Source organism: Diadema antillarum, unplaced genomic scaffold, assembly GCF_040938485.1.
Source record: "Diadema antillarum isolate AM-2024a unplaced genomic scaffold, OU_Dant_1.0 seq00000014_RagTag, whole genome shotgun sequence".
Lineage (NCBI taxonomy): Eukaryota > Metazoa > Echinodermata > Echinoidea > Diadematoida > Diadematidae > Diadema > Diadema antillarum.
The window spans coordinates 563,123-589,695 of NW_027271134.1; the positions used below are offsets into that span (position 1 = coordinate 563,123).

At 39.5% G+C, this 26,573-nt stretch overlaps 1 protein-coding gene across 1 annotated transcript in view; it reads left to right on the forward strand.

Moving 5' to 3' along the window:
- Nucleotides 1-26,573, forward strand: part of LOC139725068 (anaphase-promoting complex subunit 5-like) — a 104,497-nt gene that overhangs the window by 22,001 nt on the left and 55,923 nt on the right. Inside the window, exons 14-15 of the mRNA XM_071636156.1 lie at nucleotides 741-888; nucleotides 1,329-1,500. Of these exons, the coding sequence (XP_071492257.1) occupies nucleotides 741-888; nucleotides 1,329-1,500 (320 nt within the window). The remainder of the gene's footprint in view (nucleotides 1-740; nucleotides 889-1,328; nucleotides 1,501-26,573) is intronic.

Here is a 26,573-nt window from a genome sequence, read left to right on the forward strand (position 1 = left end):
GTATACAGTCACTCACCCCATAGGGATGGGGAATACAAAGGTATTCAAATACATGTTTATGGGAGGACCTAAAAGCAAGGCTTCAAAGCAGGACTGTAAATCAGGGCCACAAGAGGTCAAAATATTCAAATTGTTACCTAGATACAGAAGGCTGTAGTAGGGGAAGTCCAAGGAAACACTTACCATTTATCTTCTGCCTCAAAATGTAGAGTGCTTTCAAAATGAACGTGCAGTGCCCATTATGGCATGGTGCAGGGTTCCTGAGGATCCAATCACTGTGGTGTGTAAATAGCATGATCTTTTATCAGTCCATAAGTGGTATAGGTACATACGTAATAAGTAATCCTGATTGGAGAAGAATAGAAGTAGTTTAGAGGCCCTGTAAGATGTAGTTCAAATTTACCTGTTCATGATGTTCTCTTGATATGTAGTTTTGATTTATCTCAGATTTCAGTGAGCATCTCCCCCCCCCCCCCCCCCACACACACACACTTAATGTTCATATTTATCCATACCTGATAATCATATGTCATGTCATGCAATTTGTGTAATAAAGTACAATGCAGTGAATTCCATTTGGGACACTAAGTACAGAAGTCATCATTTTGCCCTAATAGAATATCAATCAATTAAGAGGCATCAACGTAACAATAGCAGTTGTGTGTGTTGCATGCAGTCAAGACACAATTTTACTGTGAAGTAATTTCTTTTTATGTCTTACAATACACTCTCTTGACCAGATGCCTGCTGATTTTGTCTCAAATCCACATCTTGTCTGATGAACACACCAAGAGTATCACTCACCTCCAGGAGGCCTGGACACTATGCCATCACCATCACCTAACATATCTGGGTGCCATGGCAACTGCCCATCTAGCACAAACTCAGGTAGGACAGCTATTGTATCAAATTTTCAGTTTCTGAGGAATGGTATCCCGCAGCATGTCGCAGAGGTGTAGTTATAAATACAGATATATCTAATGTGCACTCCCAGTATGAGAAACATGGTTATAAGAAAAGTCCCAAAATTATTGTCATATGTACTTTATTTTTGGGCAGTAACACAATTTCGATATATGAAAAGAAAACAGCCGATCCTGAGGACTTTGTTGTAATGGGAGTTGCCTGTGCTTGCAATCACCATTTTGTAAATACTCCAAGAATACAAGATTTTGAACTACATTCCCAGGGAATAATGAAAATCGTGGCATTTAGATTTCACCATTACTCAACAAAGATGTGTGAGACTGAAGCTGACCATGAGAGAAAAATAGTTCTAAAGACTAAACCATGTACAAACTTCATGTTTTAATTCAATCATGCTTCAGATGCTCCTGTCTATGCCGGAACATGCTCTGGTTCTTGTAAATGCTGTTCTTCCAACCATCTTGACCAGTGGCTCACTGTATGACTGTTGTTGTGTCCAGTTCCTACTGGCCAAGTGCCAATGCCACATTGCCTGTGATGATACCCAGTTGGAGCCAGAAAAGAGGAAGACATGTAAGTTTGTATTGACTTTCCACTCTTCTATAAGTTATTACATGACCAACAATGTCCTAATTATAGCTGATGATAGGATATGAAGGCATTATATTGTATTGCCCGTTCATATTCTCACAACTTAACACTGTCTCAGCAGGTCACTGAACCTGTGACAAGTTCCAGGCCTAAAGTATCCAATTATGCACACCCTCCTCACTCTCTTTGGGGAGAGCTGTGTCCATGTGTGTGGTCTGGACCCAATCTTCAGTAAAAGGTTGCCTAAATTGTAGCAGTGGGATCAGTAATTTATGTGTTTATGCTGACAACTTTGGGCTGGCCTTGGGCATTCTTTCTGAATATTGACGTAAAAGTACTATTTTCTCTAAAGAAATAAAATTGTATACTTTACAGCCTGAATATCACAAATTTCATTCCAGGCATAAAAGACCAACCCATATACATCATCTTTGCAGATGCAAATCTAAAAGACTTACATCTTTAAAAGGATAAATGTGGAAACCACACTGAGGTCGACTTAAATTTCCTTGGAGATCATTCTAGCAGGGAAATAATCAAATTGGATTTGGACGTAGAATTCTATGAAAGGCAATGGAAAGTTTTGAGCAATCAAGATAGAGCAGTCTAAAAGCCGGAAATTAAAGAAAAACACCTTACCAAAATTATAATACAAAAAAAAAGAGATTAATAAATCATAACTAATTGTAGTTATTATGATTATTATTATTAGATGTAAGATCAGTAATTATGTTGATGACAGTTTGAGACTTCAATATAGGCACTACTTTAACTTCTCTATTTCACAGTCTGTGTTATGCAATGCATTTTAAAATAACAAGGAACAAAACAGAAGATTCTTTACAGGAAGAGATAGAGTTTTTCAAGAGACCGATTCTGTAATATATTAAGATTTTATGCATGCTTTGTGCACAAAAGTTGCCCTTAACAACCACAAAGCTTGCAGGAGACTTGCTCTACCTAGCAACAACTAATAAAAGTGGATTCCTGCCCATGTAACTTATTGGAAGGAAGCAGATGAATGAAATACTTCGTTACTAGGCTGAAGGAAAAGAAACATCCATAGACTATAAAGACTGACAGAAACAGACGATTTGAGATGTAATATACATAGGTATCTATGTACAGGATTTGAGATGGTTTCAAGGTAGCAATGCAAAACTTTGCGAGGTGAATATAATGTCCACAAATATTCACGGTTTTTGAAGAAAATATGAATAATTTTTCTTTAAAGGGACATTTCAGACAATTTTCATAATTTCACATCATGTAGGACATGAATCAGCAGCTCCATGTATAGGTTTGTATAATTTACTGCGGTCCTTGAGCAGAGAAACTAATACTCTGAAAAACCGTAACAAATCACACTGAACAATGTTGATGACATAGCAGCCTCACCATAAGAATGCAAGAGGGGGGCTCACCATAAGAATGCATGAGTAGGAGGCTTACATAAGCCATGTTCAGATGTATTTCTAGTCGGAGTAAAATTTTATGGCGCAGCAATCAGAATTCAAATTTATGCTTATCTTACCATGACCCTGTGTCCATACCATGGTCGTGGGAAGAAACTTCGACCAATTTTGTTTACCACGGCCTTCGTGGGGATCACCGTGGAGGGTGGGTGTAACTTCCGGAAGTGGTAGCGCCGCGCACATCAACCATACCATTGTTTTTTACCACCAGCATTTATCTTCTCCATTCTTGTTGATGAGAATTTCTGAGCGCTAGCTTCTCCGTCGCGATCGACTAGGTTAGAATTGTACTGCATGCGCACGTGTACTTGCACTTGACTCTGGAAGTTTTACCTAGGTCGTATAAGGTTTGTAAGGTCATAGATACCCCGAGGGCTTGTCCACATGGGCAATTTACTCCGACTGGCTAGTCGTGGTAGCGAGATACTCCTGAAAAAACTCAGGAGTATCTTGGTCGGAGGAAGAGTTCATGGTAAGTTCCCTTGACCGGAGGAAGTTACCACGACCTTGTTCAGACGGGCACTACTCCGACCTTTCCTCCGACCAAGCTTCCTCCGACCCTTCCTCCGAAGTTACTCTGACCAAAACTGCCTCCGTCTGAACACAGCTATGGTTCAGAAACATAGCAGTGTAATCCCACTTAAATACCGCTTGCGTAACAAGTTCACGTGTGTAGAATCTATGCATGCCTTTTCTTTTTTTCTGCTTCCTTGAGCCCAAACTTATGCATTCTTATAGTAATGCTGCTATATCATCATTGAATCCTTGTTCATTGCAATTTTGAAAACATTCTTATTCCTCATCCCAATCACTATAAATTCTGAAACTCTACTCAGTATGACTAATTTACAGTTGTTCAAATGTAAAAGTCTGAAAATCATCCAGAGGTCTCCTTTAACATGTAAGAAATGACATTATCATCAGATGATATGACAATTGGGCAAAATAGATAAGTGAAGCAGATAAACAAATCTCTCCAAAGTTCCGACCATATAGTGTAATATTATGCAAGACCGGATTTTCCTCACACATGGCTGTAATAGATTGCATATCCCTGGGAGATACGGTCTCCACAGGATATCAAGTCCTTGGGGTTCAGCCATGTTGCATGTGCACTGAGCATCACATTTCTCTTCTGTCCTCTACCTGCACTTTTTCCTAATAAATTTTTCTTCAAATTATTTTAGTTCATGGAACAATCTAGGTGCCTATTGTGTGCTTGTGTCCATTCTACAAGTTACATAGTTTGAAAATTTTTCTTCAAATTTTGGATGGGGGTGTATCATGGGTAGGAGAAGACACCAGTAGGGTTTGGTAGTGCTATCAAAGATAACCCTGACATTTGACAAGATGAACAGTTACCATTAAAACTGAATGGATTTTGCTCAAATATATCATCGAGGTGTTTAGTAATAGTCACTCTAGGTTTGAATTATTGGTGAAGCTGTCCCTATAGATATCTTGACCTTTTAAATAGGCTGCCAAATCTCATGTCTGCCTGGTGTGAGCTCTTCTGGCCATAATCTGAATATCCTGCAAGCTTGTGATTGAGAAGAGTCTTGATAAAATCTAGACACCAATTGCTTTGGCGTGACAGCGCCCTCATTAGCCAGACTTCTAGACATAAGATGAATAATGCCCCAAATGTTTAATCACTTTGATAAACAATGTTATACACTTCAAATTCAGGTTGGTTTGGGGGATTCATTTGCATTGCACAGCAACAAATACTTTAATTTGTTTGCTGTCTTTTGTGCAAGTCTTTTGCTGTTTAATTCCACAGTATTGTGTTTATTCTGAAAGCAACAGAAAAGAGGAATGAAACTCACCACTGATACGAATTAGATGATACACTGGGGGAGGGATGACCAGATATCGGTTGCCACCTTCAAAAACTGGATAGTTAGAAATCAAAGCAGTACATTAAAATAAGAAAGTATGCTGTTATCAAGATAAAAGTAATACCTCCATTTTGACTCTCATAATATACACACTGGAAGTTACGTTGAGATATGTTTGTGTAGTCGACTTCTATATGCCTAAAAATTTAAACATGTTTCGACAAATTGTCCTGTGATGCTAAATAAAGGAAAATCAGGTGTGTGTGTGTGACCGTAAAATAGGCCTTTTGAAGTATGAACTTTGACGTAAGTTGGCATAGCCAAGATGGCCATGTATCAACTCAATGTCATTATATGATATGGAGTCAAAATAGACCCGAGCTTTTGATGCTAACAGAATCCTTGTCAGAGGCAAAATGACAAACATGTAGGAAAAGCAATCACATATATGCAATCTGACAATATCAAACTCGGGCCCCCTTTTGACTTTTACATCATTGGTTTGCCACTGTTGGATTTAGCAGTTTGCAGCAACTTTTTTATGCCTCTACCATGAAGTGTTGCCGGTGGCATTATGCTTTCGGGTTGTCCATCCGTCCTTCCATCTGTCTGTCCTTTTGTTATCAATTTTGTGGACAGAGTAATTTAAAAATCATTTGAGGTATCTTAATGATACTTGGCATATGTGTGTATGGGTGGACAAAGTTGTGCCTATCAACTTTTGGGGGACATGCGGTCATGGTCAACAGTCAAGGTTAAATTCTTTAAATTCTACTTTTTCTCCCCATATCTCTGCAATGCCTGGAGGTATTTTTTAGAATTAGTGTATTCATGTATTACCAGATAGAAATGCTCTAAGCAAAGTTTTGTGCCATGGGGTCAAATGTCGAAAGTCAATTGAAAATGCTAATTTTTTTTACTCTCCATATCTCTGAAATGGCTCAAGGTATCTTCATGAAACTTAGTACAGTCATACAGTTTGTATGCATGTACTGCTTACACTGATTCTTTTGGAAATTTTGGGGTCATAGGGTCAAAGGGTCAAAGGTCAGGTTGAAATGCTAAAATTCTACTATGTAATGCTGAAATTAAACTTTTTCTCCATACCTTGGAGATTACTCAGTGTATGTGCCTAGTTTGATTGCTTTATCAAAGTAGGTATATTTTTGTATGCATTACTGCACAATGATTCTGTAGGAAAAGGTTTTTGGCCAAAGGTCAAGGGAAGATGTTCAAATGTCATTTTTTCCCCATATTTTGACCTGCTCCCCTATCAAAACAGTTTAGCCATCCATGTAAATGATACTACTGTATTTCAAGGAAAGTAAACACTCAACACATTTGTGACAAATGTTATTATCAATTATCTATTTCTTTCTTTTTTTGCCAATTATGTGAAACTGTCATCTCACTTTTTCAAGATGTACTCTAGACCTATAGGAGAACCATGCATTATGATAGAGGCATACCAGTAGTTGGCTATGATATATTACAGGGGCCGCGGAACCGGGGGGGGGGGGGGGGGGGGGGGCTGGTTCGTTAAAAAAAAAGGAAGAAAAAACAGAAAAAATCAGGGAAAAAATCACAACACTCCTGAATTTGAATTTCCAAAGATTCCGCCCTTACATAAAGTTCCCGTCTAAGCACTGGCGTAGCAAAGGGGAGGGGGGGGGGGTGAAAAATCAATAGTTCCCTATTGATTAAATGTACAAGGAGAATATCCCCTTTTAATCAACCCTTTCCTCTCTCAGTTCCCCCAATCTTTTTTTTCATAATTTCTCAAATATTCCATCAAATATGAGTATACAAGATATCTCAATTTCAACATTAACAAGGCTAAAGCTCCCTCGTACGGGAAGGATGGGGATAGCACTCTCGCACACGTTCTCCCTGTTCCCCCCCGCCCTATGCACACAAGTAGACTATGGCTACACTTTGAGTTTTCCAACTATATGCCACAAAATGTGTGCCCCAAAACGTTTAACTGCAATCAGAAAATACAGAATTTCCCTCATGTAGGAGGAAGAATAGGGCTTATCCCCTGCCACATCATCATGGTATGTCTTCTTCCACAGACTTGCACTTCTCTGATTGACAAGTTTCCAGATATTCAAACAGAAATGTGCGCCAGATTGTTGAATTTCAGTTCTAAAAATGAAAAAAAAAAAAGCTCCCTCGAATATGGGAGGGGTATCTTGCCACACTCCCATTGATTGGTCCCCTCTATAGACTTAGTACACTTTGGGGAATGACAATTTCCGAATTTCCCACAAAAAAGTGTGCTTCAAATTGGTTTATTTCAATTCTAAAACCGCAAAAGCTCCGTCGAGCGGGAGGGGGCATCCCCCTCCCACACCCTCCTCCTCTACCTCATTACACTTTGTACATACACACAGATGATGCACACACGGAATAAGAGCTAAATGCCATGATTTTGCTGTTAACACTTCCCTGAAAAAGAAAGAAAGACCTAATTATTTCCATTATTATTATTATCTTTTTTCTTTTTTTTTTTTGGGGGGGGGGACTAGAAAAAATTCTAAGTATTGCACCGAAAGTTTGCACCTGGGCCCCATTTCATAAAGAGTTGATAGGATAGCAACTCTTGCTGGAATGACAATTGTCATAGTAACGACAAGAATCCATCTTCCTGATTGGCTGTTGCTCTTGGAAGTTGTCATTCCACCACGAGTTGCCATCCTAACATCTTTTATGAAATGGGGCCCAGATCGCTGAATTTCAGGTCTAAAAATGTAAAATCACCTATGTGTGGGAGGAGAAATATCTCTTATGTACACCCTCGTGTGCATGCCTTTTCTGTTTGATTGCTTAACAGACAGGGTTCATGAAATTCATTGTAAGAATAATAATACAAGAAGTTTCTTTAAATGTTAACACTTAATAGGCAAATTGTACAATAATAATCCACATCAAAATATCCTGCTACCTTAAACAAGTGGGGCCATTTCAAGTTGATAAAGCACGCAAAAACATGCATCAAATTGCAATGGTTTGACCTTGACACCCACCCTCCACCCCCCACACACACACACACTGAAAAACGTTCCGCGGCCCCTGTATTATATAATCTGATCAGTTGGGCAAACTGTATGATCCTACAAAATTTTACAGCAGTTGAAGCAGTGCAACCTCTGTTACAAAACAAAGGGATTTTGCGTGTGTGTGCATGTTGGTGTGTTTACTTGACAACTGATGTCAACATGAACAATATCAGAGTTTAGCTCACCTGAGAGAGAGAGAAAGGGGGGGGGGGGGAATTGTCCTGCTGGATTCGAGCTTGGATCCTCTGATGTGGAACGCAGAGTTCTTATCCACTCACCCACATGGCTCCACCGAACAACTTGTGAAACTTAATCTTACTTAGTGCAAAGAAAAAAATCTTTCTCTTGATTTCATTCACAAATCCACTGATGATACTTGTATTTTCACCCTGATGAGAGCATCTGATCAAAATTAAATGCACAATCATGAAAGCTTGGTGTCTCAACTACAACATATTCAATTTTCAGAGGAAATGGAGTAAAACCAGTTGAGATAACAGCTTCTAGAAAGTTGCCATGTCAATGCTCGGAAGATTTTGATACATTGCATTTTATCACAATTTCAATATGATGACATCATCAAATTGAAAATCAATGATGCTGACTCGAAAGACAATTGTCCAAAGTACATAATATTTGAATTTGGGAGAATATTGAGCAATAGTGACCAAGATGCAAATGTGAATATGAAAAATCATGTCAAAAATTATATTTCACTTTCTTTTTTTCTGATGGTGATATCATGATGTAGTAATAAAATTTGGACTCTCAGATTACATGAAATGTATAGAATTCATATGCTTTTGATATATACAATGTATGCAATAAAAACATGGGGTTATTGCACATTCTTACGAGCTACGGTGTACTATGATAGAATATAAAAAAAGGCATGCCTTTTCACTATATTTTCACATAGACGCAAGCACAGAATTTTAACATTGTCGCATGAGCATTACCTTGTTATTTGTCAAGGTTGATAGGAAATCAATGGGTGTTGTTACTGGTTATTGTATCAGGAATCCAAATCAAGTGAAAAAAGTGCAGTTTCAATATATGCCTACTGAAAATGATGAACATATGACATTTAGTTATGAAGATATGATTGATCATTTGACATCATCTCAAAACCACAAAGTGGCACCTAGATGACATCACAGATAAGTTAACGTTATGAAAAGTTGTATCTAGATATTGACTTGAGATAGGATGATGAAAATTTCATGTTAATTGGTCAAGTCATTGTTGAGATATTGCATTCACAAAATTTGTCAGAAAGAAAAAAAATGAAGAAAGAAAGGAACATTCCTTACAAACACAGAAGGTTATACGCTGTGTAAAGTTATAGTGTATCACATAACAAATAAATTTATCTTTTTAGTACACAGCTGTAGTAGAGATAACTGAAGCAGTATCTACTTGGTGGTGATGGAGATTGAAAATTGTCAGAGCTACTTGTTCAATGAATACTAGCTTTAGAAGATGTGCAGAAATTAGAAAATGTAACAAACTCTGCCTTGCCAGAAAAGAAAGGCGATGTAGAAGACCATAAGATGAAAAGAGACATCTCTATGAAGGATATGAACAAACCATTGTTTAGTTCATTACTATGTGTGTGAGGTTCCACTAAATCTCATAGCATGTTTAGCTTTTTGCCATTTCCTCACTCCCACTCCCTACCTCAAACATGTAAATGGTATTTGATAAGGCTGAGATCTTGAGTATGTTTGCCATGCAAAGGTTGAGAGAGAACAAATGGCAGATAAAACCTTTCCCAAGATAGTGTTCTCTCCATACATCTAAAGAGATTCAGTCCTATTTTTTTTTTATTCTGAAGAAATGTAGCCTTGATACACAAAATAAGTTTGATCAATTACAAAAAAAAAAAAGAGTCTTCATGGGATTGATGGTGACTGACAGATAGCAGAGTTACATCAGATTTTCTTCTTTAACGCATTCTAAACAATCAATCACAACCTTTAGTCCTTGATACCAGTATTTTATTTTATCCAGATAAACTGTATGTGACTTGGATTGCTGTGCAAGATCACAAGTTATTGTGTCTACAAATGCAAAACTTCATGGTCAGTCACCCTTGGGTTTTTGTCATCAATATTATTTTGTGATGATTATTCCAATCTCTGGCAGCTGATGAGAAAGTGTTATAATGAAAATGCCACTCTTGACCAAGTTACCCGAGATGTGCTAGCTCAGTGATTATTAACAGGCATCAGAGTACAAACATTGGTATGTCAGGTCAGAGAACTTTTGCTGAAAGTTCACTTGCAACTTTAACTAAACTTGAATGAACCATTTATCCTGCCTTTCTTTTATATTTCACTTAAATGCTGAAGTAAGCACAGGTAGTGAAAGTTATAGGTGTGATCAACTAGCCACATATAAACCTGATAACAATATTTGACATTCAGATGGCTGCACTGGAGGGCATGTCAGGACTTGACATGACAGACTTGTCTACTCTTTCATTACAAAATCCATTACTCTCCACTAATAATCGGGTATCTGGAAAATTTCTACCTGATTATCTTGTAAATATAACATGCAGTTGGAACAGTTTTTTCAACTTGTAAGTCAATTATGCAGAGTACCCAATTAACCGGTACCCAATTATCAAAGTGGAGAGTACTATAGTAAAATTCCCACAGACTTCCTATTTCCTTGTGCGATGACTGTCTCTAAAAGTTCAGCAGAAGCTGGTTGAAATAGAGAAGATGCTTTATCCTAGTACAAGCTTCATGTTTGTAAGCCTTGTATTTTTTTCCAGTTTCATGTTATTCAATTTGCTCTTGCTGCAAATGCTCCCATGATATAACATAAAAACCAAACATAAGTTCTACCCTCAAGCGTAACCCTAACCCTAATCCTCATATCAAGCCAAACCTGAGCCGCATTTACACTTACTAACATCGCGATTTTTAAAATCGCAATATTTTGGTTCCACCGTTTACACTTGCGCAAAAACATGCGAAGTTTGAGCTTCTATGGTCGGTAGTGCGCATGCGTAATTTACCTCTTTTCAACACGGTAGCTGAGTGGAAGCGCGCGCTATTCTGTTCATTTTCACTGCAGTGCAGTATATTTAATTTGATCACAGCTAGCTAGCTGGTTGGAACGTTGAGCCAGGGCTTTTTATCAGTACAATGCACACATAAATTAGTGCTTCTCGAGACTGTTATACTTACGGTAAAACTATATAGCTTGCTATATTAGATCACATACGTAGTAGGTGTTTAAAACTTCATCTACAGCAGCATTCAGGAGGATCATGAAATTTCGCCGATATGACGAAAGTGAGAAGTAGGACTTGGAAGTTAGGACTGGTATTTTATCAGGCGACAGCAAGAACTCACACTTGTTACGTACTCCTGCACTAGTATTCCACAAACAGTGTATATCGAGACTCGAGAGCAGTACGGGCACTCCCACAATCTGAATCAACGCATTCCCGTACTAGTTTCATCAGGGAGAGGGAGGTGAGAGACCCCGAGCCGATCAAGGATCGGCCGTTTAGAACTGTACACAGCTGTCTATACCGTGTACTAGAACTCTGGCCAGTGACCGACGTACTCTCTACACGTTCCACAGAGGGATAGGGAGCGCGCGTAAACTCCCGGTGCAATTGTTGCAATCCGATACCGAAAGTCACGTGATGAAAAATCGTGATATTTCTGCAGCTTGGGTTTACACTCGCTAACTTCGCCTCAAACTTCGCGATGTTTCAAAAAATCACACTCCGGCTGGCGATTTTTCTGGCGATGTTTCGAGAGCGTTTGGGTGTAGTTGCTTAGCAACTTACACCCAAATGTTGCGATTTTAGAAAAATCACGATTTTTCCAAGCAAGTGTAAATGGGCCGCTGGATTCCTATCACAACCTTATTAAGTCCTTGGAGAAAATAAGACCAGGGCAATTGTTGCAGGAGCAAATGTCATGTCCCCCCCCCCCCCCCCCCCCTTTAAACATCAAAATTTCAGCTTTTCCTCACAAGCTGTCTCAAAGGGAGTAGGGCACTGGCAGGGATGAGGGTACTGTGTTTGTATTATATGTAGAATCTTGTGACAGTAAGTATCTGGTTGTAAGGACCCCTGTATGGACTAGTGTAGAAAGATATCCCTATTACAATTTGGTGACATGGCATTTGCCACTGTGACAATTGCTCTGGTCTTATTTTCCCCAAGGACTTAGGGTTAGGGTTAGGGTTGTGATATTGTTTTAGGTTTAGTTTGATGTCAGGATTAGGGGTAGGGCTAAGTTTGTGAGTAGGTTCTATGTTTGGCTTTAATAATGTGCAGACATTTCATGGGAGCAATTGTCGCAGTCCTGAGCAAATGTCATAGGCAGGGTTCTCGCCAGGAATATCTTCACGCTTGTCGGCATTTATGCGCGCTTTTCTGGGGGTGGGTACGCAAAGCGCGGAAGCCTTCGCTAATGCTCAATACAACACGGATAAATCGCCGCTAAAATGCCACTAAATGCGACATTTTCACGGAGATGTAATGAACGTTGTGAGGGGCATATTCTCACAGAAACAATGCAGAAACTCCATACCTTTTGTTAGCGGCAGTTCCTAAATAATAAATGAAAGAGAAGTAGGTGCCGATGGTGGAGGTTCCGATTTCTTTTAGGCCTTTCCTGTTTCACTGTTGCAATAATTAGCCGCCTCTGCATCGCAACAACGCGCGCCGTGTTGCTTTCTCGCCGTCTGCTCGACCACGTGGTAGGCCTATTGCATGCAGATGCGCGAGAAGCGATCGAGAACTTTCGGGACATCGTTGCACTTTCCTTTCTGGGTATACTGCGGTAGTTTGGCCGTGACATCAAAGAGATATCATACAAAATTGTAATGATGGTCATTATTCCGAAGGTTTGTTTAATCATAAAATGAAACGATTCATTACTGAGTACTTCGAAGGTTTGTAATCGAAAACAACAACAACACCAAAGGTCGGTACTACAGATGAATGTTCAAAATAAAACTGATTTCGTTCGAAGATTAACAAGCATTTTTTCTTTATTATTTTCCGATCAACGAACCTTCAGAAAGGAATCTATCATCTATCATCGTTATTGCTTCAGAATAACAAACCTTCAGAATAAGAAAACACCCTTTTGGGGCCGTTGTTGTATTCCGAAATTATACTGGCAGAACATTCGAAATAACAAAACTGATTTCGTTTGGATATAAACGAATATTTTCTCCTTTATAATTTTTCTATTAACGATCATTCAGAATTAAGAATGTAGAGTATTATTTTGCCATTATTCTTTCGGAGTAACGAACCCTGAGGGAAAGAAAACTGTAACCGTTTTCATTTCTTCTTTATCGTTTTGGGGCCGTCGTTTTATTCTGAAATTTCACTGACGGAAACGTTCGAAATAACAAAACTGATTTCGTTTGAAATGAACGGACATTTTTTAAAATCATTTTTGGATTAACGAACCTTCAGAATAAGGAATATAGCATTATTTTTTTATTAATCTGTCGGAGTAACGAACCCTAAGAGTAAAAAAAGTGCAACTATTTTTTGGGCAGTTTTATTCCAAATTTCACTGGCAAAACGTTCGAAATGACGCACTGATTTCGTTTTGAAATTTACGGACATTTTTCTTTATTCAATTTTCGGTTAACGAACCTTCAGAATAAAGAATCTATTATTATTTCATCATTACTACTTCTGTCGGAATAACAGACCCTTATAAGGGCTTTTTACACTTGTAAAATTTTGCTTAGCCCCGGACCAACGGTTGGGCTAAGGGGGGGCCTTAGCCCCACCGTTGGTACGGGACTATCCTTAGCCCACTTTCTGTTTACACTCGTTTTTGCCAAAGTGGGCTAGCCCCACCGATAGTACGGTACTATCTGGCCCTGCAAAATAGCAGGGGTTAGCACCGCAATTGCGGTGCTAGCACCGCAATTGCGGTGCCAAGCAAGTGAGTGTAAACAGAACGAAAAAATAATCCTGGGCTAAGCGACGGAGACGAAGTCCGACCCTCACTGACCAATCAGAAACGAGGTAATCAAGTGCTGCCGGTGCGTGCGTGTACGTGTACAGTACACAGCGTAATTATGAATATTCATGTGGTTTGGAAAGTCCGGGGCTAAGAAATACGAGTGTAAAAAGGTCAGTTTTCTCCTTAGCCCCGGACAAGAGATAGTACGGGACTAATTGGCGAGTGTAAAAAGCTGAAAAAATTGGTACGGGACTAACGATAGTCCTGGGTCAGAGAAAGTCCGGGGTTAAGAAACACAAGTGTAAAAAGCCCTATAGAGTACGAAAACACGCTGTTTTGTGCCGTCGTTTTATTCCGAAATTTCACTGACAGAAACGTTCGAAATAACAAAACTGATTTCGTTGTGAAATGAACGGACATTTTTTCTTAATCATTTTTTGGATTAACGAACCTTCAGAATAAAGAATCTAGCATCATTTTATCATTAATCTGTCGGAGTAACGAAAAAAAAAATGAATCTTGGTGGCCATAACTGATGCTGGTGTAGAGAAAAACAAAGACAGCTCGCTCAAAAGATGCTTCCTTCTTTCAGTTTGTTTTCTCCCCAGTCATTCCTATCGTTCTCCTCCCATGAACCCCTGCCATGCAGGGACGATGAACAAAACAAAATGTTACCGATGCTGCAATGAAAAAAAAAAAGAAACACGTCCTCAAAGCAAATTATCTACACTTTTCAAGTTGAACAAATTGATGTTCGTAATGAAGAATAAAAAAAAGCACGACCTCAAGCAGTGGGGAAACTTGATATCGTGGCTTGTGGAAATTTCCACGAAATTTCCACGAAAGCCAGGTGTCAGATAAAGAATGTCGCGCGTACTGCCACCTTGCTTCAGTGGTCGTAAACAGCGTGTACATAGCATGTAAACCAACTGGGAACATTGATGAATGGTCATCATTTATTTTCTGCCCATGAAGGCCCCCTAACCCACCTTTTAACAAACCAAGCCAGAAGCACGTGGAGCATTACGTATACGTTGAACTTGAAAGACCATCATGACAGAATTACTATAAATTTCGGCCCGGAGAAGGAAAATGGAATATTCACGAATGACGTTTACAAATCCATAGAAATTGAAAAGGCTAAAATGGAACGCATGGCTTTTTAGATTAAAAAAAAAATAACCCACTGAAACTACCAAAGCCTAAATAACAATTTGCATTTGCTTACTTTGCTTTCTTTTTTCTTTTCTTTTTTTAACGAAAAATGGAGTTAATTTTCTCTCTGCGGCAATGCTTTGAACGCATCTAATTTTGCGTCATTGCCGATGGCCAGCTTCCTAAAGAATTGATACGAATCCTTTCAAATATACGAAACAAAGTCTAGAGATCCTGGATCCTGGCGGTCACTCGGTGGTATTATAAATCCTGCTCACTATCAAAATTTAATCATCTGTTCCTTGCGCCATTTTACCAACCAACTGTTCCTGAAAATTTCATCCTAATCTGTTCCCAAATTTTGACTTATTTTGCGAATAGAGAGACAGACAGGCAGACAAACTAACAAACAAACCAAAGCAGCCAAAAAAAAAAAAATACAACATTTGGCGGAGGGGGGCATGCATTTCATATCGTTTGTTTTTGCGTAACCCGACAACAAGCGTGACAACAAGCGAGCACGTGTCAGCCTTCCTCAGCCTCCTTCGGCCTCCGACCCTCTCTTTCCGTCCTCTCTCTCCCTCTCACAATACACTGTACCGTTGTACACGCAGGCGGCTGTAAGTGGCCGGCTGGGTGCTTGTGCATGTGTGTGTGGATCCCAAATCAGAGCGCATGTGAGTGAGCAAGTGTGTGATGTGGTGTGTATCAGCAGGGAGGTGAGACCTCCCTGGTATCAGCTAGTAGTACGTCGCTCTGTTGAGCCGCGTTGTTGTGATCGGTGCGGTGACTGCGTGGGTAAATTTTTGCGCTTGTATAAGTATGTAAACTGCTGCTGCTTTCAACATCTAGCTTCTTTTCTAGCCAGATAATAAAAACTGAAAAAGGCAAGAAATTGGTCCGAACTTAGCTCGTCAAGCAAGTTACCCTTGTCGGCAAGTTCACGCGTGGTGTTACCCTTGTCGGCAAGTTTTACCCTTGTCGGCAATTGCTTCTTCAAACCGCACGCTTGTCGGGGCCGACAAGGGTGATATACGCTGGCGAGATCCCTGATAGGTCTAACCTACAATTCAGTAAATTATCAATGGTTTTATAGGAATCTGCCACAAAGTGTATGTTTTTTCTTAATTCATAAATGTTCACATGAATATCCACTCACTCATGTGAAACTGTAAAATAAGTTTATACTGCTGGTCTTATCCCAGTGCCCCTATGATGTGGCAAATTCCCACAAAGTAAATGCATTACACAACTTGTGCCTGTATACAATTGGCTCGGGATTATTTAAGGGGCTCCACACTGAACTATGGTGAAATTAAATGAGATAAATGAAAGTAAGGACAATATACAGGGTGGCCCAGAAAGAATGGAACGCCTAAGATCTTTAATTTCAGCAATATTTTTGCAAATATGTCATTATTTTGCATGCTATTAGAAAGGCCATTCTTTTCCAATAGAATGAAACCAAGTTCTTTAATTTTGGTGGATGCGTTATGATTTTAGGAACGTTTTTGTCAACCCTTGCAATTTTCAAAATGTGATCATTTTGCACTCTCAGAGATACCGAAACCAGGGAGAATTCGGCTTACCGTAGCACCAGTTACGTTCACAATGTGTAGAATGTGGTCGTCATTGTCGGTTACCATTGTGAATGAGACGACCAGACGACAATAACACTGTCCGCCCCACATTCCGCACATTGTGAACGCTACTGGTTCTATGGCAAGCCAAATTCTCGCTGGTTTTGGTATCTTTGAGAGTGCAAAATGATCAAATTTTGAAAATTGCAAGGGTTGACAAAAATGGTTCTAAAATCATAACGCATTAACCAAAATTAAAGAACTGGTGTCATTATACGGAAAAAGGAATGGCCTTTCCAACAGTATACAAAATAGTGACATATTAGGAACAATATAGCTAAAATTAAAGATCTTAGGTGTTCCGTTCTTTTTGGGCCATCCTGTATGGTGTGCAATCTGGATCATATTAATTCAGTCAATGACAAAAGTAGGCGGATAACGTATATAATGGGCATTATTTTTCTGCCTTTGATGGCTGGAAAATGAGCTAAGCATCTTAGTGCAATCAAAGCTGATGAAAAACAGAAAAAGAAAAACATCAACAGAAACACCTGAGAAAGACTTTTTATCATCAATCACACTCCACCCTTTATTGCCGATCATAAATAGCATTGTATTTTTGTGTGATTAATGACACAGGCATCTAACTCATCCATATGGGCTTTAAGAAAAGTATGTATAGTCATCAATGAAAAGCAGTGGACTTGGAATCTGCTGTTTATAGTTGTCATGTTCCTTACATGGAGTAAATCACATGTTCTACCCTAATGCAGACATTTTTTAATATTAAATTTACCCATGAGTATTCAGTCTTTAGAGAAGTGACTGCTGGTGACAGCTCTTGTATATATTCAAAGGTAATCTGCTGTTTGTTACACTAAGCAGAATACTTAGCATTTCAGTGTTAACAGAAAAAAAAGGGAAAAAAATCAGCGACAACAAAGAGAGAGAACAATTGGCATGTTATGGACCATTCTGGATTTAACTGGTACTGTACAGTAGTTTAAAGGGATAGTACAGTATTGGTGGAGATGAGAATTGGGCTTTTAACTTTTTGCGAGATACCAAGAAAACACTTATGATATAGTACAGAGCATACCATTTCAAGAGGAATTCAAAGTTTATTTGATGAAAATCGGGTTTGGAATGAATGAAACATCCAAAAACAAAGTAAAACAAAGCGATCGTAATAAAGTGTGGGTCCCACACTTTATAGAATCGCTCTTTTTTGGATATCTCAGCCATTTCAAAACTAATTTTCATCAAATAAATGTTGAATTCCTCTAAGAATTATGTGCTCTTTCATATTTCATAAGAGGTTTCTCATTATCTCACCAAAAAATGTTAGAAACCTGAAATTATGTCTCAACCAAAACTGTTCGATCCCTTTCAGGACATTGTGTGTTTCAGCCTTCAGTTTTAAAGTGTTAGGGTATTTCACACTTTATGTGAACAGATGGTCATGCAGGATGGGACACTCCTGTCATGCTGCAAATGTAACCTTGAAATGAAATCACATCAGGAAAAAAAATCCCATACCAGAAATTTATTTTTAATGACAACAGGGAAATTGAGCAAAAACTCTGTGGGTTTTTTGCCCCTCAAATTATACAGATCATGCCACCTGTGTTGACCATTTGTATGTAGCATAGTCCCCCACTTCAGTGTCCTGTGACATCTGAAGGTAAATACTCCTGTCCATGCTCTCTTGTGTAGTATTACCCCCTTTTTCGCATGAAATGTCACATATTCCATTTTGTTTTGAAATAATGTTTTCCATGTAGTTGTGTGCAATATTATTATGTCTTGGACACGTCATTGTCCAGAGACATATGATAGTTTTGATCATGATCACTTTCCATTGAAGCAAGCAAGGAAAGCTACCAAGGATATGTCATGCTCACATGATGGGGACAACCCATGTTTAGACAACCAAGAGGACACCTGGCTACATGGTGCTACGTACAACATTCAAATGCTCATAATACATTGTTTCTTCAACTTTTTCTACTCCGCTGAGATTGTCTATGACCTCCTGCTCTTTAACCCATCTAGGACGAGTCCCGAGTATACTTGGGCAAGAGTCTATGGGAAATGCGTGTCGTAGCAAAATCAGCCCGTCCTCAACGGGTTACGGGGACACCTAGTTGTAAAAACTCATCTCTCAATGACGTCATTATTTGTTAAGCATGAAAGTGCCTGATGCACTTTATGGTAACTTCTAAGGTGTTCCTAGGTATAATAGCATTCAGCAACCTCTTATTTGACCCCGTTTACAGTGCGGGGCTGGGGCGAGCCGCGGCCGAGCCCCGCAATTTTGTCCGTTTACACTGCCGGGCTCGGCCGCGCTTTTAATTCAAACCTTTCAATATTTTGTCGTGGTGGCGCTCTGCTTGTAAACAAACGCAATTTGGTATAGTCTGGTTTTCAGACCCTTTGCCAACTGGATTCTGTGGCGACGAAGTCGCCGTTCGGGCAAAGGCCTTTGTCGAAGGAAAAATCCTTTGCAGGACAAAACCACCTTAAACTATACTAGTTTTCAACGTTGAGGGGGTTGATATCCTGAATAACGAAATAGTACGGGCAGAGGGTTTGGAAGCCAGACTAAAATTGGCCGCGCATTTGGCCCAGTTTGCGTTTACACTGAAAAAAGGCCGGGCTTGGCCGCGGCCGAGACCACCTTCAGAGCGTGGCCAAATGCGTGGCCAATTTTGGCCTCGCATTTGGCCTTTTGCGCGTTTACACTGAAATGAAGGCGGGCTCAGCCATGGCCGAGCCGCGGCCAGCCTCGCACTGTAAACGGGGTCCTAGAAGAAGCATTTGCTGGGTAAGTTGATTTTGAAATATTGCAGCAAATTTGAAAAAGCAGAGCCACGGAAGTTTTAGTTACATCCGACAAAGAGTAATTTCAATATTGATCACAATTACTGTACTGTACACGCCATATTTTTGGCGAGCCTACTTTTTTTGTGTGAATCAGGACTTCTGACAATTTTGCGAGTGGTTAAATTTGCTACTCTCAAGTACATGAATGTAGGGAGACATGTATGTATGCATGTCACATTCATGTCAAGGTCAGAGTGAATAATTTCCCATCTTGGTAGATTCTTATAATAGTCCCCATCTTGCAAAATATATGGCATATACGTGTACAGTCATTGCCTCACGTGTCTCCCACTGATCTTCACACACGTTAAAATGTGAAGAATTGAAAACAGAAGAAACTCAATCTTTAAAAATCATTCTGCAGTTGAATGAATTTTCCCTTTAAGTTTGGGTGTAACGAAGTGAGAGACAAATGCAAACAAGCTGTGAAACAAGCTCACTCAGGACAGGGAGGTGGAAGAAATGGAGATGGCACTCTGAGAGCTTCCCTCAGAGAAAAAAATCAAGTGGTCTTACACCGATTACGTCTTGAAATCCAACCCTCATTCTGTGATAAATATGTCAAAATCTGGCCTTATCGGTCCACCCATCACCCTCCGGCGCACTAGAGTGACGCAACATGATCTCCTTTCCAGGCCTTCCATAAACACACGCTCGTAAAAATCGGGCTTTGAAGCGATGCGTGGCACCGACAAAATGACGTCATATTCAACATTTTGGCAGTCTATTACATTCAGTGAAAGACGTCCCCCTTCGAAATCTACAACTTATGGCTCAAAAATTGGGTAGCGTGGTATGTCTATACCTTTCGCTGGTTCAGCAGACTGTGCTGAGGAGATTGCCGTTTGAACCAGCGAAATCGGTACACAAACGACGGAGTTACTGAGCAGTTAGTTTTGTGCGCTAGAGATGTCATCATATTGTTTCTGTATCGATTATGAGAAATTCCGCACATTCCGCATTTTTTTTATAGTTAGAGAGGTAGGCCTGACCTTTATCTTCAAAATAATATAAGTTACATGAGCGTGTTCGAGCGTGTTTTCAAACAGTTCGAGTGTAAAAGTAGTGCTTCATAGAGACCGAAGCGGGATTTTTTTCGTCTGCACCCGAGCGAGCTGGGGCTTTTCAGCGTACTCGTCGGGTTGTTGTAGGGCCGCCCCGCGTAGGCGTCGGGACAGCGTTCGTTGCCGTTGTTTCGGTGAATTTGAGTTACTAGTAAATACATATTGGAATGGAAAGTTGAGTGTTAAAAAGTGTAAATTAGACATATCAGCCTTTATTATAATAATTTTCCGTAGAGAATTAAAGATGATATCTACAAAAGCCTAGATGTATGATGCTGTAAGTATATTTTAGGGGGGAAACAGAGCTTAGTATACAGCGTTTCGCCTCACTCTCCCTCGATCATTCATCGGTAAATACCGGTAATCGGCTTGACTCTACCCCATGCTAACGTTACAAAAAATTGAATTAAAAAGTAGTAGAGTACACCTCTGGAGCTAGTAGAATCTAACGTTTAAAGATAATAAAAAGTTTTGGTACCTCAAAAGCTTCCCTGAATTTCCTTGTCTTGGTTTGTGTTTCAGGTTAAAGTATGTTGTCTGTGAGAATTACTCGCCCCAAAGTGCTCTCATGTCTTAGTAATCATGCAATAATGGTTTCGTACCAGAGCCGACGCTGTCCAGCGTCGATAAAATATTGTACGAAACCACTGACTGCGACCAGCAGCGTGCAGCCCATTGTACGCATAGCTAACTGCGACCAGCAGCCCCATACGCATAGCGTAATGGGGCTTCGCATTGTAGCATTCAGGATCATGACAGAATTAGTATCGCGGGTAAATGTCAACTTAAAATCCAAAAATTTCTTCGATTTGAAGACTTACCAATTAGGTTGAAGTATTGAAAACAGGCTTCGAACAACGTTTGGTTCTGCCAATAGTCCCTTTCTGTTCGAATTGATGACTGAATGTGACTCGGTCGAGAGGACCTTGGGAGAGCTACATACACTGGATACCATGGCCAGCGCATGCGCACACAAACATCTTATCCGTTCATGGATTTGAAATTTGTGTGCATGTGATTGTTCGCATGCACTGGCTGCAGTATTCAGTGTACTGTATGTAGCTCTCCTAAGGTCCTGTCGACCGAGTCACATTCAGTCATCAATTCGAACAGAAAGGGACTATAGGCAGAACCAAACGTTGCCCGAAGCCTGTTTTCAATACTTCAAGTTAATTGGTAAGTCTTCAAATTGAAGAATTTATGGGATTTTAAGTTGACATTTACCCTGCGATACTAAATCTGTCATGATCCTGAATGCTACAATGCGAAGCCCGATTACGCTATGCGTATGGGACTGCTGGTCGCTATGCGTATGGGGCTGCTGATCGCAGTTAATTGCATGATTACTAAGACATGAGAGCACTTTGGGGCGAGTAAGTCTCACAGTGTTAGTTATATGAAAGGTACTTTAACCTGAAACACAAACTAAGACAAGGAAATTCAAGGACACTTTTGAGGTACCAAAACTTTTTATTATCTTTAACAGTGGTTAGATTCTAGTTTGTGAAATACTAGAGTCTACTAGCTAGGACTAACGTTAGGTATGCTTTTGCTAGGCAGCATACCTGAGGAGTGGAGGTGACGCTGCGCTATTAAACAGTGTCCTGAGCCTTGCCTTTGCCTTGGCCTCCAATTTCCAAGCCAAGGCCCAACTAACTTTCTGAGTTTCAGTTTCAATTGTAAATCAAATTTCGTTAAGTTGCTGTGTCAATGTGATTTTGAATTTGCTAAAGAAGCAATTCCTCCTCAACAAACTCGTCTCCGTCAAAATCACGATCGCCAGAACCACCACCACTGCTTACACATAGAGTTCTGTGCTCACACCGTAGGACGCCATTTTATTCCCCGACCACAATGCATTTCGCGTCGTGAGTTTCCGCCACAAGATTTACGACTTGCAGTGCGCCGAGCATGAGTAATGGGATTACGGGAGGGGGAAAAAAACGCTGTCGGGGCCACGCATGACTTCAAAGGAAACTCAAAAGAGCACACTCCATCTTTCTTCCACCTCCCTGCTCAGGAGTAACAATATGACAGTCCCACAGGAAGGCCATTGTGATTCAATGCTGATAAACAGGGTTACAATATCTTCATTTTGATGACAGGTAACTTTAGGACATCAGACTTACTGGTGAACAAAACATAACAATTAGGATTACCTGAAAGGCAAATGGCAGATAACTCGCACTAAAAACTGAAATGATACTAGAGATATGCACATGATGGAATTGTTCAATATCCTCCAGGTCTTGTGTCTTTTGTGCACTGTAAGTGCATCATTGTGTGAACTTCCTGCACAATTTCATGCATGTAAGGACCATTCTTCCACTGAAGGATGCCCGAAGAAGCTGATTGTGAATCAGTAAAAGGTCGCATGACGTATATTTAGATCTATATTTCTGATTCATTGATTCATAGGAATTTGGAGGTTACGCTTCATCTGGATGAATAACAATTAACATCAGTTTGTTGACTAAACAGAGACAAGGTCCTTTAAATGTGCTCCCATTCAAGATCACATACACACATGTATTAGACAGTAAAACTGTAGTGAGATAGCAAGGGGAATCAATTTATAATCTTTCTCGTGACTGACTCGTCTTCCTAAAAAATTGAGAGTATTTTGCCTAATTAGCTCTCTGAATTATGTATAATGCCACAGATTTGTTGTGTATTCATCTGTCTTGGGCAGCTTCAGTGTCTGTGCATTGTCCTGTAAATCTTTGAAACTAGTAAGTTTTTCCAAAATTGGCCAAAGAGCAAGTAATAATCCAAGCACAATATTTCCCACAATAACACAGAGTGGAAATAGAGCACATTGATAATTTCTCTTCATGAATACTTTTATTTAACTTAACTTTGTCATGACCGGGTAGAATTCTCTGGTATTAAGATGCCAGGATTCATGTTTGTTGTTTCCACTTTTTGTGTGTATATCTTGAGATTAGCCATGGATAGGAAGCAGTGTCAAACTCAGTGTAAAGGTCAGTATTTTCAGAGCAGAGAAACCATTTTGTGCTGAAAAAACTCCCAAATCGATGGAAACAGCTTAGTTCCATACAGACATACACACACATGTATATTTGAAAAACTCGCGTGAGAAATTTGATAATTTATTTGACAAAGCTTTTACTGAATGCACAATAGACACAACAACACCCAGTTTCCCTGACTATAGTCTGTCAATAGTGGTGAGATTCAAGGCTAGGGCGGGGTTGTCAATTTGCGTATTATTTACATTACTCAGTCTTGCGTGTATGTACGTCACAATTTGAGCTGTGAGCAACCATTCTGGCATATATCTGTTAGTTATCAAAACACAGATGTATGTACTTAGAGGGTGGCAATGCAATACATTGAACTATTAAACCTAGAATCAAATACATATTTACAGGGGTGGAGATAGCTTTAGGACTACGTTTCAGAAGAAAAGAATGGCACGTGCCACGTGGAATTTCAATGTGAATTCCAGCATTAAGTTGTCTTTAAAGTAATACATGTTACAATTTGGCAGAGTAGTAGTTGCTGTACAAACAAATTTATGTACTATTAGTCCTTATATGAAGGCATATAATGAATGGTGTTTGACCCTTGCCACATATCAAGTCTTGTTTTTTGTGTCAAAGCATGAGAAAGGTTCCTGTTTAAATCACAACAGTGTCCATAAAGTCTGATTTTATACTGAAAGTTAGCTCAGACCTGAAGTGATCGAGCTCACAATCAGTATAAAAGGTAAAAAATATTTAGGCTGAGCTAAAGTTAGCCCGCTCTCGAGAGGTAGTTTAGGTCAGCTTTGATCCAAGCTAACGTCAGAATAAATACCAGTAGTATCTTTATTCTAGCTTTAGGCTAAATTCAGTGATCCATGAACTGGAAATTGTTTAGAGTAAATACTCCTGTTTGCAGCAGGCCTTGTAAAGGGTGCCTATTTGTGGCAGGGACTGTTTTATTAATTGATGAAAAGGCCCAATCAGGTGTCACTTTCCATATCACTTGCAAGTAACTCCTGCTCGTGTTCTAGAAGTGGGACTATGCACACATGATGTTCATTAGCTGTTTTATTGATGACTGAAACTGCCCCTCCTACACATAGGCACTCTGTCACAAACAAGAGTATTTACTCTATGTCGCAAGACTGCTATACTGCATGTGCGTCTGCCATTGGTACTAGCATGCTTTGTGTTGCAGCTGGCGAGGGAGTAGGGGTGATAAGGTTACCACGACAACTACTTTTGTCTCAGACACAAATTTAGGGGTATCAGATTATGTCAATGCTATACAGAAGTGACATTATCATTATACAGCTTAATTGTGAATCAGAATGGTGATGAGACAGTAACTGTAATTCATTTCAGAGTTTTAACTTGGAACCATTCTCATCCTGGAAACATGTTTTCCATGTTTTGCAGTCTGCCAGTGACTTCCGTGTATCTGTCTATATGTGTTTATATATCATACATAGATATTGTACAAGGAAGGACCTGTACAATTTCTTCATACTAGGCATATAACAGTGAGCAGTAGGAAGGAACAGTAGGCAAAGCTTGATTTTAGCAACATATTAGCCAAGCTTTCGATCAGTTTAATCGACCTTCATCAGTAGGGCTGCATTAAAATACAAAAGAAAATGACCCCTTTACAATATCACTCTGCTTAAAACAAGTAGATACCTGTACCAACAGATAGGAGTTTCATAGTAACTATATAATATTGGCCATTTATAATTTTGCACTTGAGTTACTTTTAGAGAGAAACTAGAAAAACACTCTGAGAGCGCAGACCTCCGCCAAGCAGTTACTTTCCGCCAGTGATCTTGTTCTTCCCAAAGAGATTTTCTCCTCTCCACCACTGGGGAAAGCTCTTTGGGCTCTTCCATAGAGATCAGTGATTTCCACCCAAAGGCTCTACATGCTGAAAAATTGCCTGATTTCCCATTATAGAAGCCTTTGTTACGCCATAAACCCTCATTGACCTCAACTGCGCGGCGCTCCTCGCCCTAGCAGAAAGTGGATCACGCACTTTAGTGCGCGCATGCAGACCTCAATTACGCTCGGCCTGAACTCCTATAGTTCATTGACCCTACATGCCAAAACATCAAAAATCCTTCATAAATTCCACAAAAATTCTTGGATCACTACCAAAAGTTAATCATTTGTTACTTGTGTCATTTTTAACCTTTCTTGCAAATTTCATCCCAATCCATTAACTACTTTTTGAGTTATTTTGCACACAGACAAACGAACGAACTAACTAACAAACAAACCAACGGTAACGAAAACAAAACCTCCTCCCTTGGCGGAGGTAACAATGTTTGGATATGGCACTGATTGCATGTCATTAATATAGATCATTATCATCTATACCCAAACATCATGTTCCTCTCTTAAACTGATTTAAGTGCAGAGTTTTAAATGTACCACACATATCCTCCTCCTACCCATATATATTGTTCTAAGCTGAGTGAGTCATTTCCTTTTGTTAATGCAGCCCTGATGAAGGTCCCTTGAAAGGAACAGGAGGCTTATCCAATAAAATACCTGAGCACTGATATCTAGCTACACCTACTACTCATTTGTACTTCTCACCATGCTACACATATTTATATTAAAGTGGAAATTTGTGTGATATTCATGAGAATGGGATGGACACATTTGCTGTAAAATATGGCAATAATACTTAATTACTTACAAATACAATAAAGAGGATTAATGCCTTTGAAAACTCATGAAGTTCTCATTCTCAGGTATTTTATGCCTACAGTGTCTTGAATGGATTTAAAGAGGATCAATGGCTTTAAAATGAATGATTGTACCAGCATTTGTTCAGCTGTCACATTGTACCTTTCTCTAAATGACTTGAAATCTATTACAACAGTAAATAATGTGTCTTTGTCTTAAGTTTTATTCATACATGCAAATTACAATGTACATGAAAGGATAACATTATTGTCTCAACTCTGTTATAGGTCTTTTTTATTACAAAACACTACAAAAACCATCTTTTTCCTCATAAACTAAAAA